This window comes from Mycetomoellerius zeteki, unplaced genomic scaffold, assembly GCF_001594055.1.
Source record: "Mycetomoellerius zeteki isolate Tzet28-1 unplaced genomic scaffold, Tzet1.0 scaffold44, whole genome shotgun sequence".
Taxonomy (NCBI): domain Eukaryota; kingdom Metazoa; phylum Arthropoda; class Insecta; order Hymenoptera; family Formicidae; genus Mycetomoellerius; species Mycetomoellerius zeteki.
The window spans coordinates 263,538-282,099 of record NW_017257435.1 but is presented as its reverse complement, the minus strand read 5'-3'; the positions used below and the strand labels follow the sequence as shown (position 1 = coordinate 282,099).

At 34.1% G+C, this 18,562-nt stretch overlaps 2 protein-coding genes across 3 annotated transcripts in view; one reads left to right on the top strand and one right to left on the bottom strand.

The window, feature by feature from the left end:
• Positions 1–1,197, top strand: part of phtm (cytochrome P450 enzyme phantom) — a 51,404-nt gene extending 50,207 nt beyond the window's left edge. The window contains 2 exon segments of the mRNA XM_018454601.1: positions 661–887; positions 967–1,197. Coding sequence (XP_018310103.1) covers positions 661–887; positions 967–1,145 — 406 coding nt within the window. The 3' untranslated portion in view covers positions 1,146–1,197.
• An 8,327-nt stretch (positions 1,198–9,524) lies between these two features.
• On the bottom strand, positions 9,525–14,346 carry Cyp18a1 (Cytochrome P450 18a1). 2 transcript variants are annotated; one of them, XM_018454592.1, is made up of 5 exons: positions 13,482–14,346; positions 12,593–12,708; positions 11,718–12,147; positions 11,312–11,576; positions 9,525–10,106 (listed from the first exon to the last, which is right to left on the bottom strand). In XM_018454592.1, exons 1-5 carry the CDS (start codon positions 13,849–13,851, stop codon positions 9,689–9,691), a joined length of 1,599 nt encoding a protein of 532 aa, XP_018310094.1. In that variant the 5' UTR covers positions 13,852–14,346; the 3' UTR covers positions 9,525–9,688. The 2 variants fall into 2 exon arrangements, with proteins under 2 accessions (XP_018310094.1, XP_018310095.1); XM_018454593.1 differs by lacking the exon at positions 9,525–10,106 and adding an exon at positions 10,631–10,976.
• Between the last annotated feature and the right edge of the window lie 4,216 nt (positions 14,347–18,562).

Sequence of the window (18,562 nt, the reverse complement as noted above, 5' to 3'; positions counted from 1 at the left end):
GTTTTTTTGGGGGGGGGGGATAGTCATGAAATTGTGTTCATCGACTATTTTGAAAAAGAAAATTAAAACAATAACAGGAGTGTACTACACTTATCATTAATTAATAAGCTGAAGGCAGAAATTGCGAAAAAACGATCAAATTTGAAGAAGAAGAAAGTGCTGTTCCATCAAGATAACGCACCGTCTCACACTTCGACGGTCGTCATGGAAAAATTCATGAATTGCGATTCGAATTGATTGATCACCCACCGTATTCACCAGATCTGGTCCCCAGCGACTTTTTTCTGTTTCCCAAGCTCAAAGTTTGGCTTGGAAGACAGAAATTTTCATTGAATAAGAAAGTCATCGCATCTGTAGGAGTCTATTTTGCAGAGCAAAACGCCAACTATTATTTGAATGGGCTAAAGGGGCGGGAGCTGGGAAAAGTGTATGTCGACTTAAAAGAAAACTATGTTGAAAAATAAAACTGAATATGATCGAAAAATACTTGCTTCTATGTTAGACTCAAAACTTTTAAAACGACCCTCGTATATTTTAATAGCATTAAGTTACTGTCTTATGCATTGTTTATAATATGCAAAGTAAGTTTAATGTAAGAAATTATAATAAGAAATTGACCAATTACAATCGAATGTGAGAAAAATAATCGACTGTAATCAGTCAATTTCTTCAAAATAAAATTTGAAATAAACTCAAAACGATTTGCATTCAGGATACACAAATAGGCGATTACGACATACCAAAAGGCACCATGGTTATTCCATTTCAATGGGCTATTCATACAGACCCTTTGTACTGGCACGATCCGCTCTCGTTTAAACCCGGGAGATTTATTGTTGAAGACGGAAGCCTCACCAAACCGAAAGCCTTTCTACCGTATCAAGCAGGTAAGTAGAAAATAAAATCAGAAACAGTCTGATCTCACACGATACTGAATGTACATTGTTGTTTTATACAATATAATAGGTAAACGTATGTGCGTCGGTGATGAATTGGCAAAGATGATATTATTTCTGTTCGGCGCAAGATTTCTTCATTCATTTGTTATCTCCGTACCATCCGGTATGCGCCTTGATCTGGAAGGCGAGTGCGGAATTACCCTGTTTCCGAAACCACATCGTTTGGTTTTTACACCACGAGAATAAGTTTACATATATATCTGTGTAACGATATTATTTTTATATGTGTGACATCATTATATACAACAAAATTATACATTTGAATTTGATGGAAATATTATACATATGCTTTAATTATTTTTTGTATATGAATAATATGTATAATTAAAAATAAAAATAATTAATAATACCCTTTATTAACTCCTGTTTTAAATATTAATTGTTATTTTTTAATGCTTAAATAATATTTTAGTGTTAATTATAACTATCTATCTAGTTTTAAGTACATTGCAAGTCTGACTTCCATATGAATAATACTTGTAACTATTTCTCTATATCCAATGTAAAATTAAGGCTTTATTTATTGTAATATGATGTGTGTGTTACGCTTTGAATAATTGATTGTGATCTATGGAAGTGGAGGTTAGGCACTTGATTAAACAGCGAAGAGACATTTTCTCAACAAGAAAATAGGGAAAATGTTCATCCTCTGTCTAGTATAAAAATTATTTCCAACATCTGCGGACTATGAATCTTGTAAGATGACATTGATGGTAAATTATCTATCATTGCTGATGATGGTTTGAAGGAAACCGAAAAGTTCAATATTCATCAAGTTTGTATCGATACTCAATGTAAAATTATTGATAATATGTTATACGAATTGCGCTCCAATTACGGCGCTGTATTAATGCTTTCATTGCCCGTTTATTAATATTTTATTGTTGTGTTTCAATAATTTTTTTTATGATAATTACTTTTTCTCTTTTACAGATTTGAAAATCCTTTTTTTTTCAGGATTAAAGTATACGCATTAATACGCGTTTGTGAGGTAGAGTTTATGCCGAGAATGAAAAAAAAATTTTAATTGAGATCTTTACCATTTTTTATTTCAATATAGCGTCATTTGCTTGATTTAAAAGCTTTGCAATCTGTACTTACGAAATTATGGTCTACAAACTAGTAGTTTACATGAACAAACAACGTAGAATGCTTAGAATTAGACGTCTAATTAAAACGCTATTGTTCTACGAAAATTTATGTAGGTAGTTGGCCCAGTAATCGTCACGTTAACCAAAACGCTTGACTTTGCAAATTTATATTGCTCAGATTGAAAAGTGAGTGACTGTTATTTTGGGTTACTTTAAATTAATTTTTTGTGACGAATAAAAATGTCTCTCTAAAATTTTTTTATCTATTGCCGTTGTTGAGAAAATCCTTCGTAAAGGTTAGAAGGCGCAAATATACGAGTAATCGCCATGCCGCTATAACGGTTTGCCCAATAATCGTCATGGGTATGTCCCACAAATCACCATACGTATTTAACTATCGCGTACACGAATAATGGAATGATTCAGACACATAAATTAATATATATATATATATTATAAAGACATATATTTTATAATTATACATATATTATAATTATAACTATAAAGAGATAAAGTGAAAAAATTATGATTAAAAATTAAAGATTAAGAATAGGCATTTGAATAAAAATCTACTTAAAATATTTTTCGGATCAAATTACGAGTAACCACTGTAAGTGAATAAAGTTCGTTCTCCCGACTGAGGTAATATTTTTCGCAATAAATTATTTACAGTTTTTTAGAACATTAACATCTTGCTAATATGATGCCTGAAAGTGCATAAAAAATTATTAAGAATTGCTTATCAATTTAATTTAATTCGTGATATTCCAGTCGTTTAATCTGCGTTTATAAATCCAGAAAACCGATTCGGTGCGCAGTTTGAAAGACTATAAATATGATACAGGAGAAGGTGGTATTATGATCAATGTATATATTGTGGCCTCCCTTAATATCTCCGCTGTTATGTAGCGAATCCTAATGATTACTTATGAAATTATTTGTTCAGTAGCTCGCCGTTACATCATGACACCAATATACTAATACTATACAATAGTCAGCACTTATTATAACGCATTTTCACTTTCAAGTATTTCGAAACGTTTCTAAGGTACATTTTAACATTTAATTACATCTACTTTCTCATTTTTCTTAAACTTGAGCGTATTATCACACGAATATATGTATTTTTGAGTATGTTGTTTTCTATTTAACATTTTATTTGACTGTATATATTTTGAGTTATGCAAATTTAAACAATAGCATGACATTTTGCTAATGTGGCCCTCTTGGATATTGATTACTCACGGCCTCTTTTTTGAAGTTTTTATATCAAAATAATTATTTAATAATCGATTGTAGTTAATCGATTGTAGTAAACCTACTGTTAATCTATAGTTTATATTACGTGTACTATTTTTAGTACTGAAATTTTTAGTACTGAGCAGCTTATATGCAGAAGTTATGTGAAATTATATACATTCATTTACATACATTTTAAAATGTTTTACTTTTTTGTTAATTTTGTAACTAAATACCGTTTTCTAAATAAAACTAATATTTTAAGGCTACTTTTATGGAAGACCATATTATCATCCATTTTTTTCTTTGAGTCGTTATGCAATGTCGCCACATTTTTATTAATAATATCCTAAGTAATAAATATTTCGTAACTTTGAATCTAGAATCTATTCAACAACATTTTAACGAATATAATTGTCAAGTTTTAAACTTAAATATTGATTATTAACAAAGTTATTGTGTAAAATGTAACTGGGGTGTCATATTATAATACCTTCTCTTCTAGTATATAAAAATGTGCCGATGTGTCGCATTTTATCGGTAAAACAGCAATCGGAGTTCGGACTTTACTTTAGAATCTCCTTAAACAAAATCTGAAACTGGGATAGTAATATCACAAATTAAATTGCCAAATAATTATACGCTGAACGAGAATTAAATTAAGGAACAAAATGCGCTTCGATTTTACATCTCTCAGGCAATATTAACGAGATCGGTATAACGAACGCTGCAGGATGTCAGATGTGTGTCCGCGTGCCGGTTATGTAGCTTGATTGCGAACCACAGCAGTTAAATTTCAACATCGACAAATATTTCAGACCGTCGATATTAAAAAGGAACGCTTTTTATTAAAAACGCGCGGAGTGAGGCGAGTCGCGAGAAAATGTCTACCCTATGGAAATGGAGCGGCACTTATTTGCACGCACATCGCTCGTATTTTACGCATTGGCGCATTTTTACCACCATGCGTTCTCAATACGAAGACACAAGCCCGTTAAAATGTCAACCACGATCACGGGCATTGGGAGATGATTTTACATAAACCGCGCCGCCCCTTCGCTTAATTCGCTCTTTCTCCATGTCTCTCTCTTTCACTCTTCTTTTTCTCGCATCGGATTCATGAAATTCCGTCAGTGTTATGCAACACACATTTTTATCTCACAATGTAGCGGCCTTGGGTGAACTACAAGCGCACCGTTCACCTACTGCCGAAATTGGCTGCGTTTCCTTCTATTATTCCTCGGTTGTCGAAATTGGTTGGAATTTTCTTATATTATTTTCTAGGCACGTCGAAATTGGCTATGTTTTCTTCTATTCCCTTGATGCACAAGAATATTGCAGAAAATAAAGAAGACGAAAGCCCTAAAAGCAATAGCACGCAAAATAAGCATAGCATCAGACTAACAACTATCCAGCATAACGTGCCATATTGATTTACATAAAATGCATTAGTCCTGGTCTTATATTAGCTATGTTACAATGTACTATCCTAACTTTAAGAATTTTAACATTTTCTCTAAAAGAAAGAAAAAAGGTCAAGATTCCGAAATCGAAATGGATGATAAATGTATTGCTTCTTCCTATTTCTCGACAATATATTCCATGCGTTTTAAATATTACTGTGGAATTGCAGTGTGAACATGAATCGCGCAGCAAACATAAAATTACACAAATATATATAAAACAGCACTGTAAAGGAATTAATTAGTTTTATTTAACTCTCTTGTCAAATTTATCAATCTAATTTAGATTATATCTTTATCGTACAATAAGTTAAATGACATTTTTCATATCGATGACGAGAGAATAAATTATATTCACGTGAGAATAAATTAATAGCTTTTACTAAATAACTTTTACTAAGAAATATTGTAGGTGTTTTAAAATTTTTTTTGCGATTATAGTAATGTGTAATACAGAAAATAATTAATACAATAGAAATTTGGAACAAATGTAAATATATAAGTATAACTTACAAGAGATACATAAAACTGATGAACGAAACCGAACGTCAATCAATTCTTACATGGAACTTTTTGATAGATTATATTACGATAGTCGAACTTTTATCGGGAGAAAAATGAAGAAATCCAAACGATTCGGGTCATAAAAAGACCCTGCTCTAACATACTTTCAACTTTGTGCTCAGTATAATAAAAAAAAAGAAAATAAACCACAAAACGCCTCTTCCTGCTTCATTGAGCCAAGCCTTGAAGCAACGGTTCTTCACAAACTTTCTGTCTTTACTGTGGCAGGCCAGTTGGCGCTCGACCGACTCTTCGGCGAGAAAAGGCCACGAAGTTATATGCCGAAGCGCGAAGTAAAAGGGCCCTTACTGGGGCAGCAAGCGCCACGTGTCGCGGTTGCACACCTGGGACACCAATGCATTTTTCGTATAGTACGATATTGCAGGAAATGCGCTATTATCAATGCACCGTCCCTGGGACGTATTGGCGTGAGCTGACCTTACGTAACTTGCGCGGTTTGGGGCCACTTGACTCTCGTGTCATTAACCTTACTCGGCGTAATGTACTCAGCGATGATATTTCGTTAGAAACCCAGAACGCGTGAGTTTCTCTTATGTAAGCGAGCGCCAAGCGTTCGTCCCTCGTTCTGCGATGTCCCATGAATCTTACATACTATACGAGACAATACGCGTAATTATTGACAGAGAGAAACAGTAAATAATTACCCTGACAGACTTCCAAATTTTTCTTATTCTTCAAATTATAATATTTTTTCAAAAATTTCAAGAATTGTTGAAATTTTCTGCGTGAAAATATCGAATTAATGATTCTAGTTGACAACTGCTCTCAAGCTATAATAAACCATTAATTATAGCTATAAAAATCTTAAAAACAGCGCTCAATTGATATCTAAAATATATGTGATAAAATATCTTGTATTCCTCTTAATTCATTGTTTAACATTTAAATAAGTTTCATAATCATCATTAATATTATAAAAATGTTCCAGCAACGAACGCGGCACGTTTTTTGTTTGAATTTGATACTAGTTATGGCTTTCTTTTTAATCTGCACCCAGTTAAAGTAAAGTAATTAGCGAGATTGGATCTATTCGTAATTGACTGTACGAATTGAAAAGTGTCTTACCAAATGCGAGGTTGAACGGATCAGTGGAAGAGAAAGCTAGGCCCAGCTCAATACTCTTTCGTAGGCTTCAAGCAGAAGTCCTCGAAGTATTGAGTAGTGGCAGGAAGGGATGAGCGCGCGATCAGAGCCGAAGGCCGATGATGCATGCAGCTGAAGAATCACAAGTTTTTTTTACTCCTCCTTAAGAATCCTTAAGAATCCGGTTTCCAAGACTGCAGTTTCCAACGAAGTTTTTCGCGGTAACGATCGATTAAGAATTCGATTTCTTGGAATATTCGGCTGATGAACATTCAATTCGTCATTACAAATGATAATGTATGTTTCCTTGACATTTCTAGCCGAAATCTTTAGTGATATTTCTATGCATTTTAAATATTATTGTTATTTTGTTGCCAAATAATAAAATATGTCTGGATATGCTCGTTATTTTATAATTTAAAAAATATAGAATCAAAGGATCATTATCTTGTGCTGTAATTTTCGAAAATTTACTTATGAAATCTTTTCAAAATTTGCGAAATGGATGTTAATTCTAATTGAATTTTTTAAAATGAATTCTTATTAATAAGAATAACAATATTTTTAGTGATTTTTGTGATAGGGATAAATAAATCGACGGTCATCTCATTTGCACATTTTTATTGTTTACAAAAGAAAGAAGAACATCAAACGTTCTTCGCTGTCGACAGGTGAACACAATACGGCATTCAGTAATTCATGCATGCTAACGTAAGACTAATTAACGCCCTATCGGATACTTAACCGAGGGAGCTTTGCGCGCGCGGCGTTGACCCCGTGGAAGCGGGTCCATCAGTCGTCGAGTACGCTTAAATTTAAGAATAAGGGTACACGTTTTGGACTCGAGCTTCTAATCTTAGGAGCGAGATCGGAATCGTTAGTACGCGATTCCTCGCCGATTTTAGGATGCACAGCCTGAGATATCTTTGGGAAATCGGATTGGACGACGTCACAATGATTCATCGACCGTACATCCCGGGTCTCTTAGATTCACAGCCTCAGTCCGCGCTCGCAGCCGCGTCCGAGCCATGTGACAACCAATAAATCTGATCGGTCTGAACGATATTCATTCTAGCATTTTCAAACGTTCACCGCACTGCGCAGTGCTGCGCGATCGTCGAATGGCAGATGTCGCAACAAAATCTCAAAACGATCTCATAACAACAACTTTCACGAAAATTGCTCACGGGCTTGGGTCCGTCCTGGCCGGGTGATTCGTGGATCAGCCGACTCCGGAGCGGCTTATATCGCACTGTTAGAAAAATCGTTAGAAAAATCAACGCAATATTGGCACGAACGGTCTCGGATGCAGGGGCAGTCTCGCATTTTTTCGTCAAACGGCACGTGATTTGTCGACCAGCTTTATATTTAATATTAAAATCATTAAACATCAAACGTATACGCGACAATCAAAATTATCATATATTTATTTACGAAAATATACTGTCTTTCTCTCTCTTTCTCTTTCTCTCGCTTACTATCTTTCTCTCTATTTTAATAACGGGTTACTATTATTATTGTGAACGAAAGAGGAGCCTCGGATAATGAGCTATGCTATCCTCGTTCGTCCGGAGATCTATGGCGAATCGACGGCGTTCGAGAGAGCGGTCGGTGTCATTTGATCGCGTTTGAAGTCGTTAACGTCGTTAACGTCGACAGCTCTTGACGAGACACTCTGGTGAGAGAGTCACGATTTAGTATAGTATAGCAAGATTGGCGTTATTCATTAGGCACGAAATCGGTTGCATTTGAAATCTTTAATATCGTGAACGTAATTCTCAACACGCGTGTGAGACATCTCGTTGAGAGCCACGATTTAGTACAATAAAGAATGGGTAGAATTGACGGTCACGTATGAAATCACTGTCGAAATTTCGTCCGAGACACGTCGGAATCCTGTCAATTTCGCTGATTAAGCGTGAATAAATACGAGGCGAGGAGCAAGGGTGAATGGGAATAAAGTAATATTTGCAAAGCAATAAATACTTATGAATGATCGGAGAATTGGAGTGATGAGTTTGATATGAAATGAGAGAGTAAGGGGGGACGAGGAAGTAGGGAGCAATGTTGTAAAATAAGCTCCTTTTGTACTCTAACAAATTAAGTAAATTGGCTAATCTCTCAAAAAAAATTCCTTCCGCAGCAAAAAAACTAATCTACTATTATTATGGTCTCGGCGCTAGTATAAGATGACTACTTAGAATTTTTAACGGGATTGTGATAACGGTATCACAATTAGCAGTTCGATGATACTCGCGTTTCTACACGGTTGACTATTTATTTCCTTGATCAAATTTTTGATGAACCTGACATTATTTAATCTCATATGCGTGGTAAAAAAAAGTCACTTTGGTACGGCGAACATTACGAATTAAAAAAATATAGAAAAAACAAAAAAATTATAAATAGAAATTGGACCAATAATAAAAAATTAAATAAGACTCCTATTTTCAGTCAAAGCGGATCTTGGTGCTTAATAATATTTATATATAAATTTTTGCAAATTTATTTTTAGTTCTATAAACTGTGCGTTGATTCGAAATATATATAAAAAAGTTTGTAAATTTATTAAAATCTGGATGTCTCTCATCAAAGTTAAAAAACGAAATTGTAAAAAGTATTTTGTTAATAATAAAATGACGGATATAGTACTCAAAAATTAAATAAAATTACATAAAATCTCAGCATACCAAAGTGACTTAAACGGATTAATCAGGCATGTCGAGTATTGGATATACACTCGAGAACCTAGCTCTTATACCTAACTTATGTGATTCTTTTACATTAGCAGAATTATTCAGTAACTTTTACGATCTATCAATTTTTTTTTCTTTTTGGAGAATCATTCATTTCAAATTATATTCACTAAATTGTACTTTAAATAACAGAGAATGATCGATTACGTCTTGAAAGAATTCCTAATTTCTAAGAGTTAGAACAAGTTTTTTTTGTAAACTTAAAATCTCTAAACTAAAAATCGCTTATTTTTAAATCTATGAAAAAAATCTGCAAATTTTTGAAGATAGAATAATGTCAAAATTTTTTGCAAATATTTTATTTTACATAAAAATTTTGATGAAGCGCAATCATTTATCACTCTCCGATAATTAATGTACAATTAAACAATCTTACGGATCTCCATCTCGACATGCGTAGTGATGGACCCCATAGCGTCAACACGCGACTTACAGATTCTCCTCTCCCTGTTCGCCTCTCCTGCGGCAATAGGAACAAGTACCGTGCCCGTGGTTTAAAGTTCGTTGAGGACTTAATGGCCAATGTTACGCAAGGGTCCATTGGCGGAGACCTCGTTGTTATCTACTAAGTGTAGGTCTCTCTGCAGCAAGCAAATTTTAAAGGGTATCGGTGATATTGTTACGCCAACATTGCCTTGCAGACTGGGCAATGGGGCACCTTCAGGTAGGCTCAAGTTAAACATGTGCATTAGCGAACTGAAGAACAGGAAAACCTCCATGCGCGCCAAATTTTTGCCCAGGCACATTCGTCTACCGACTCCAAAGGGCATGAAGAAGCTCGGCTGCCACACCTTACCCTCGGAATCGAGGAATCGGCTGGGCCGGAAGACTTCTGGATCGCCCCAGAGTTCAGGATCCATATGCACCGCATATAACAACGGTACCACGCTCGTTCCGGCTGGTATCATATAGCCATTTAACATTACATCCCTACAATAGTAATTACACTGTTGGAAAATTTGTTTATTTTTAACCAGTAAAAAAATTTACTGGTTAAAGTTTTTGTGTAAAGTAATGAACACATTCATATGTAAATTTAAAATATGTCTCTTATGTTAAATGAGCTTAATGAATATGATTTAAAAAAATATGTTAAAGCAACACAATTTGTACATATTTATTAAATGTGTTAAAATTTACAAAATAAGAGTGTTGATTTTACTCTATAACAGAAGTGAGGATGATTGCGCGTCTCGGCATGTTAACGCGTTATAGCTTCTACACACTATACGCGGAAACGCTTACTGCGCGGCAAAATGCTATAATACATTATACGTGCAAAGGAAAGCAGCCTTAATAAATGTAAAAGTTACATTAATCATTTGTTAAAAATTCCAATTTTCTTCTAAATTCAATACATTTTTCCAACTGTGATAATATTTTTAGAAAATTCCAACTAATGGTGAGAATTAATTGATTAAAAATAATTGAAGCTTCGAGAGAATCAGGGCATTTTTTCAGCATCTATCATCGATAATAATTAGCTCACTTTATTAGTCATTTCTAAAAGAGGAAGCATGACATATTTCACGCAAAATTTAATTGTTGTATACTTGATAATCGTATATTTCAATAGTCATCAACTACACGAAATATTAACCAACTAATGAAGTCAACTTAGCTTTTTACACGCACGCACATGCGTTCGTCACGCTCTTTCTGGCCGCGTTCTTCGCGAAGAAGTGAAACCGTGTCGTCCGTGCTGTTTCTAACGGCGATCGCTGCTTTCGTGAGTGATCATTACTAACAAGTATTCTTAATGTATCGAGTCCAATTCACCTGCTCTGGCTTCAATAGGCTCTTTGTAAGAGAAACAGTTTTAAGGTCATTAACCTTAAACGCTTCGAACCAAAGGCGGGGCTGTCCGACCGAAAAGCAGACGAGGGGCCAGGCACCTTTTGCTTTCACTTTTGCTCGCCGAATATAATCGTCCAAAACGACTCTGCACGCGCGTGCGAGGTTCTGATATGCCAGACACGGAAAGCCGCCGAGGAAGAAGGCGAGGACGGTTGTGAAACCCGCTCTTAGCTCAGAGAGAAAGGGAAAGGGCCGGTCATGTGGTGACGCGAAGAAATGGACGACGGCGAAGAGCATGCAAGAGTAATATGAGAGTAATAAATCAAAAATTAATTTACCGTGTAGTAGCATGTGTAGTGCCAAGTGGTACAAGATTGGATCTGCGAAAAATCTCTAGAATCGTCGCCTGAGTGATCGGAAGTTCCTCAAAATCTTTCAATGAGGGTAATCTTGATCTTCCTATGACATTATCCAATTCAATCTGCACTTGTTTTGCTGCTTCCGGATAATGTAACATGAAAACCATTGACCACTCTAGAGTATTCTTCACCGTTTCCATACCCGCGGAGAAGAGATCGCCCAGAACTTGTTGCATTTGACGAACTGTGTAAAGAAAAAAGCCCAATCATTTAAAAAAGATTTCGCGTTATATATAAATCATTAAATTATATAAATATAACGTTATTAATATTGTTTGTGCAGAGAACTAGTATAATCCTTTGAAAAAAATCGATTTCTACTCACGCTTATCTTTTCCCTCAAAAAGCTGATCTTCTCGATTTTCGTCCGTAGCTTTTTGAATTTCGTACAGATAGGCATCAAGAATGTCATTAATATTATTCTCGTTATATGATGCTCTATGCTGATTGATAACTTCTTGAAAGAATTCAGCCATTTCCGATCGATTTTTTTCGATTTTATTTTGGACGCTATTAATCCATGGACAGAGACGTACTATCGGTATATAATTCGCAAACGTCACTTTACCGAACAGTTTGAATCCTTCGTTAATAAGGTCCATAAACCTCTTGAATTGCGGGTCGCCGTGATAGAAACGCACTCCCATTGCAACCGAGCAGATTACATTACTGATCGATATGGCGAGCGAGGATGTTAAGGTTGTGGGCACTCCACGTTTCATTTCTAATCTTTTAAGAAATATCTCGACTTCGTGCTAAATTAAGATATTATGATTGTTTATTTTACAAAAATTTATATTAAATTTTTTGAAAAATTTTAGAGAGAGAGAGGTACATATATATCTCGACTTCGTGCTAAATTAAGATATTATGATTGTTTATTTTACAAAAATTTATATTAAATTTTTTGAAAAATTTTAGAGAGAGAGAGGAACATAAAGTATTTTTATATATTTTATTTGAATGGAGAATAATTAAAAAAATATATATTTTAAATTTTATATATTTACTATATATTACGTTATTATATTATAAATGATATATTTTATAATATAAATGATATATTTTAATATATACATTTAAAAAATATCGTGCAAAGAGATGCTTCAATATTTATTTTAAAATTTTATAATATCTCTTATGTATATAAGATAAATCAATAAGATTATAGACTTATTAATCTGGTTTTATAGTACTTACCTTGATCTTCGATTCCATATTTCTGTTATTAAAGGAAGTCATACCGAACATTTTAAGTTTATCATGAAGAAATTTCCTCTGATCCTTCCACAGAGCACCGTCCGTATTAATGATACCTGCAACAGCAACAAAAGCAATACTGAAACGCGAGAACTCTCGTATATGCGGCACGTCTTTCGCAGAATCGTTTCCTTTTCATGATTTGCCACGAACGATTGATTGCAAGACAGAAATTAACATTGACCGGGGAGCAACCGTAGAAACCCTCAACCCTGACCGATCGGAAACGATAATTCAGAAAATATAAAAACAATCATGATGGAAGAAGACCCTATTCTTGAAAAGTATCGCATACGAAAAACTAGGTAAAAACTACGTAAATAATAGTGTACGTAACAAATATTATAGTATTTCCCTAGTTTTACGTATGCGATACTTTTCAAGAATAGGGGCTAAGATGTAATAGTGCGTATACCATACATTATGAATGACCAGCTAATCAAATGCTAGCACTCTATTGGTTAAACAAATTGATTACTGCGTATCCGTCATACGCCACCACATATGTATGTACATACGAGCGATCACGGAAACAATCGCGGAAAAGAAATCATTCGTGAAGTTTTCTCCAAAATCTTAATTTTATTATCGCTAATTTCGCGCAAAAGACGTACTGAAAAAAGAAAGTTCCAATATCAGTCGGCATTGAGAATAATCCGAATCCACGGCACGAGAGAAGAATTCCCGATAAAACCAATGAAACGTTTGAAATCGCGCGAAAGACGGGCAAGGCGGCCCGTTCAAGAGTGTTTTAACCTGTCTCGATGATACGAGAGCTAAAGTCGTGAGATAAAGTGTATTATCAAAATCTGCTGTGTCTAACACTCACCATAGCCATCGAGAATATTCATGAATTCATTCTGTGGTCTGCCAGTGAACTCCGTAAGTCGGAACGAATCGCGTATGATGTTATAATCGCTGATAACAACGGTCAACTCGGAGCCGATGTTAACGCTGAATATTTTACCGTACTTCTTGGCCAGCTCATTGAAATGCAGGTGTACAGCTCCTTTGATGAATGGTGAATACCCACAAAACGGCAGTCCCCATGGCCCAGGAGGTAATTTACGGTTATACTTCAAATATAGCAAATAAGTCGACAGTGCAACACTGATGAATGTCAGAAGAGAGTAAAAGGCCTGGGTCTCACTGCCACCCATTATATGCCAAAGCCATTTCATGACTTGTTTTACCAGCATCTCGTACGGATCACGGACCACCGATTGATTAAAAATCCGTGATATCGAAGCGCTCGTGAATATCTTCGAGTGTCTGTCGTTGTGGTTATCACTGATATATATATATATATATATATAAACCGCACGAAATCTCTATATTTGTTAACTTTTTTCTTTTACTTTCTTAGCCTCTTGATACAAAAAAACTAACAGAGTTCCGTTTGCTCGAATATACTATGTCCATTCGACGTCTTTATAGCTAAACAGCTACCGCTATTGTAAATACGCGATGTCTGAACTATGAGAAGAGTTTCTCACCGCAAAATGGGGATTTCAAAGATGATGACAATGGTTTCAAGGCAAAGGAAGAGAAAAAAGGAAAATAAAAGGAAGGAACTAACTTAGAAGAGAAGAAGAAGAAAAGAAAGAGAGAGAGAGGGAAAAAAGTCGGTCACCGCTCAAGCCGAAATTCGGTATCCGCAAAGTCGAACTGAACAAGGTACGAAGAATCGAGCTTATTACATTTATACTGCTACATACTCTATTCTTGCCTGTGTATATATACTCATGTGCGGCCTCAACTGTAGTCCCCTCTCTTGGAGAGGTAACCAAACGACAGAGAGAGAGAGAGAGAAAACTCTTGGCGGTGGGGTCGGCAGTCAGGTGGGGATCGTTTACATTTACAGGATGATGAGCATTTCTGGGGGTGATGAAGGCGGACCCCGAGAAACTTGGGCCTCGTTGGTTAAAGAGTCGGAAGTGTTAAGTGGGGACCGCAAAAGAGTTTCTATAGTTCGTTCCCTAATGACAGACATTTAACGCGACGCTGCGTCTCAGCGATGTATCATTTCATTTGAAAAATATGATGAACATCGTAGGTATATAAAAAATTATTTATTTAATGGCTAGATGTATTAGTATCGCATATATTGAATAGAATCACACTGCTAATACATTACTGTTTAAACATTTGAACATTAAATTAAATTTATTTAATAACTTATTCAAATCGCAAGATAGTAGCTGCATAGAATAACTAATAATATAACATACAACATGCGTTTTATTGAACTTTTGTTGAATAGTGATAAACACATAAATTTTTATAAAATATAGATAATTTGAACATCATCGCATAACGATAATAAGAGAGAGAGTGGATACAAATATTTTTATAAAATCTCTAATTTTTTAGATAGCATCGCAATCAAAGACATTATGATACTTTATCTTGTTTTATATTCTTATAAAAGTAAACTAAAATAAAGAAAACTGAGAAAATTTAGAAATTAAAAAATATTTTACTATCCTATATATAAATCTTCATTCTAAATACGTAAATAATAATCATTTAACTTATAACACATCTTGTTCGTAATTTAATTAAAAAAATTAGTTTATATAAAATATATATTTATAATTTAGAAAATACTGATAGGTACGCAATTTTTAGAACAAAGATAAAAGAAATTTTTCAATTAGAAGTTTAGTAAATTATTGATTTACCTTATTTTATTAGTATAGCTAACAATTTAAATAATCTGAAGCAACATCAGTTAATATAACTATTTATTTTGCATGGTATATTATTTAAAATTATATTAATATATTGTTAATTATCACGAAATATTGATGAATTATTACAATAATTGATGTGAATTAAATTTATTACATATAAATATTACCTTAATACTCGAATATGCCATGATAAGTACTTGAAATATCAAGTTAGAAACAAAAGTGAAGAATTGGCTCACGATAAAACGCATGTTCAACATTGATGGTAAATAAGTGACAGGCATCGTCACAAGCAATTTATCACGATTGAAAATATTACTTCGCTCATGGATACGCTGACGTGAATATATTTTGACTGACCAGCATGCGCAGATTACACTTCGTAATGCGTACCGCGCGAAGAAATAACGGGCGATCTCATAATCGACCGCTTGCATCATAATTCGCGAATTGTGTCGATCGATGACTTTGCACCGACACGTTGCCTCCTCTTATCAAATCTTCAGGGTCATTTGGTCAGATGTGTCGCCGTCGAGATTTCGGACATAATTCACAACGGCCGGTACGTGTAAACTTAATTAATCTCAACTCAATCGCAAACGCACTCATTCTATGCGCCTATATTCGTAAACTTAATGAAGTCCGTAATTACGCAAATCATTCGTGGCGACGAGATCTCACGGCTCTCTTAAACAGCCAATAATTTGTATCGTTAACGAAGTATTATAAAACTATTAACAATACGTGCATTATATAGTATGTACGAATACAATTAATATTTTGCAGTAATTACTTACTAATTACAAGGAAAGAACGAACGCTGAAATATCTAAAAATTTAGCTAGATTTCGATCTAAAAATAATTTTGTTGAATCATTAAAATAAGAATGTAAAGTGCTCAAGCTTATTAGAATCTCACAACTTTTTAGTTATAACATATTTTGATTTTAATTTATAGAAAATGTGCTATGCAATTTTTTGAGCAAAGTACGACATCTTTTAATATTTATATATCTCTGTAAGATATTTTAATAAATTACTTTAATTAATTATTTAATACTAAATGTATATATTGTTCAAATTTTTAAATTTTTTTACAACATCTATATATTATAATTCTCTATATAATTCAACCATTTCCACGTATCATTTCTATAAGTAGGGGAGAGGGGGAACATTTCTTTTTTAGGTCGAAAGTAATATATATGATACGATCGATACTCGCATTGATGTTTCCTACGATATGAATTTTCCTCGATGCTTTGATTCGGGTGGGATCTGTTCGTCATACGATAATCCTGCATTTCAGGTCATCGACCTGAAATGACCTTCGTACCTGTCGCTGATAGTGGCGCTCGTTTTGTGTGTGTTCACGTAAAGTTCAAAGTCTAATTAATCTATCACAAGGATTTATTTAATGTATCGGTAGAACGTACTTACTGTATAGACACGTACACTCGTTGCAAGCATTATAAATTCCAGTGTGAATACAATATTACGATAATCATATTAATGACAGATAAATAAATAAAATTTGACATAAATTTTAATTTGACGGATAAATAGTACCGAATTTTTTAACGATTCGATATAATTTTTATTGCATTGGTGAGTTGAAGCGCATTGATGACTTTTTATGCTGCTCGCATGTAAAACTAACATTTTTTGACCCCTATATGGACATATTTATTCTTCGGTATATTGCCTGTCCAAATAACGGAAACCATATTCACATAAATGATATTCGAACTCATATGGTCGGTATGGAATTTGCACGTGTTTTTTTACCATTCTCATCAATAGCGATTCCTTTTCTCTCTATAACTCCTTAGGAATTTCATGAGGATAATTTATTAGGCGACGTAAGAAAATTGCCGCCATGCAAAATATAATATGGTTTGATATTTATCGCCAGTATTCATAGTTGATTCTTATTTTAAAATCGTTTTAATCCTTTGAGAAGCACGGTGTTATATTTATGTAACACTTATTAAAAAGTAAAGGTATTATATTCTTGCATCCGATTTTTTTGTAACTATTCATATTTAGTAATATTATGAATCACTGAATCTGAATCTGAAGTATAAAAATTTTAAAATTAGTCATGTCAAAAAATATTTTAAACTTTACAATGATTTACTCAGGGCGGTTCAAAGTGTAATAAATCTTTGATTTTTGTGTATGTTCATTCACACATTCGATAAGGCAACATCCCAAGGAAGAAAAGGGTCTCCCTCTGAGTGCTATACAATAGGTTTTCATAACAATAGATTTTTTTCGGAATTAAGTTGTTAGCCTAATCCAACCTGGGGGATCCGAAGCGCTGGAAAGATTAAAAATCTCAGAGACTACAGATCAGAGAAAATTGATGTCGAATCGATACGGTGATTTCAATACTAATTTGATGTCAATTCGACATTTAATTAACAATCATTTCTTGCTGAGTAATTAACTCATTCATAAAGAATAAAATAGACTGTATGTTTCTTAAAATTATATATACCAAAAAGATATGTACTAATTATAGAAAATATATCATCTGAAAAATAAGCGAAAATTAAAAATTGTATTGTTTGGATGCTCAAAAAGTATTCGTACAGTCGAGGAATATAACTTCTAAAATCAGAAATATATGCGAAGCTCATTTGTTTATATTAGAACAGAATGTATTCATTGTATAAAATTGCTAATTAATGTTTATTTTCTACAAATAAGACTTTTTTATAAAAAATTTCCTTGTACGAATATTTTTTGCACTTACTGTATGTTTAAGGATGCGTTCCGAGTTACGCATGAAGCGCATGATGTATCGTTTTATCCTTCTTTATTATTTGATGGACAACAAGGACAAATGATGCATCATGCGCTTCATGCGTAACTCGGAATGCATCCTAAGAAACGTATATATGAAACATCCCGTGTAGAGATAGGAGGATACTCTCATCCTATCTCTTTTCTGTCACTATTTCGTTCCGCTGTTTCTTTTTCCATGGGGACGCAGCCTTAAGTTGGAATCAGACTACGCATTGAAGAGTGAAGATTGAAATTTGACCAATGGGGACAAAGGGCTTCTATTGTTTTGATTGGTCAAATTTCAATCTTTCAATCTTCAATCTTCAATGCATAGTCTGATTCTGGTTTTAGATTGCATTTTCATGCTGACGTTCAACGCTCGATTCAAGTATCAAACTGGTCACGTGATCGAAAACGCCAA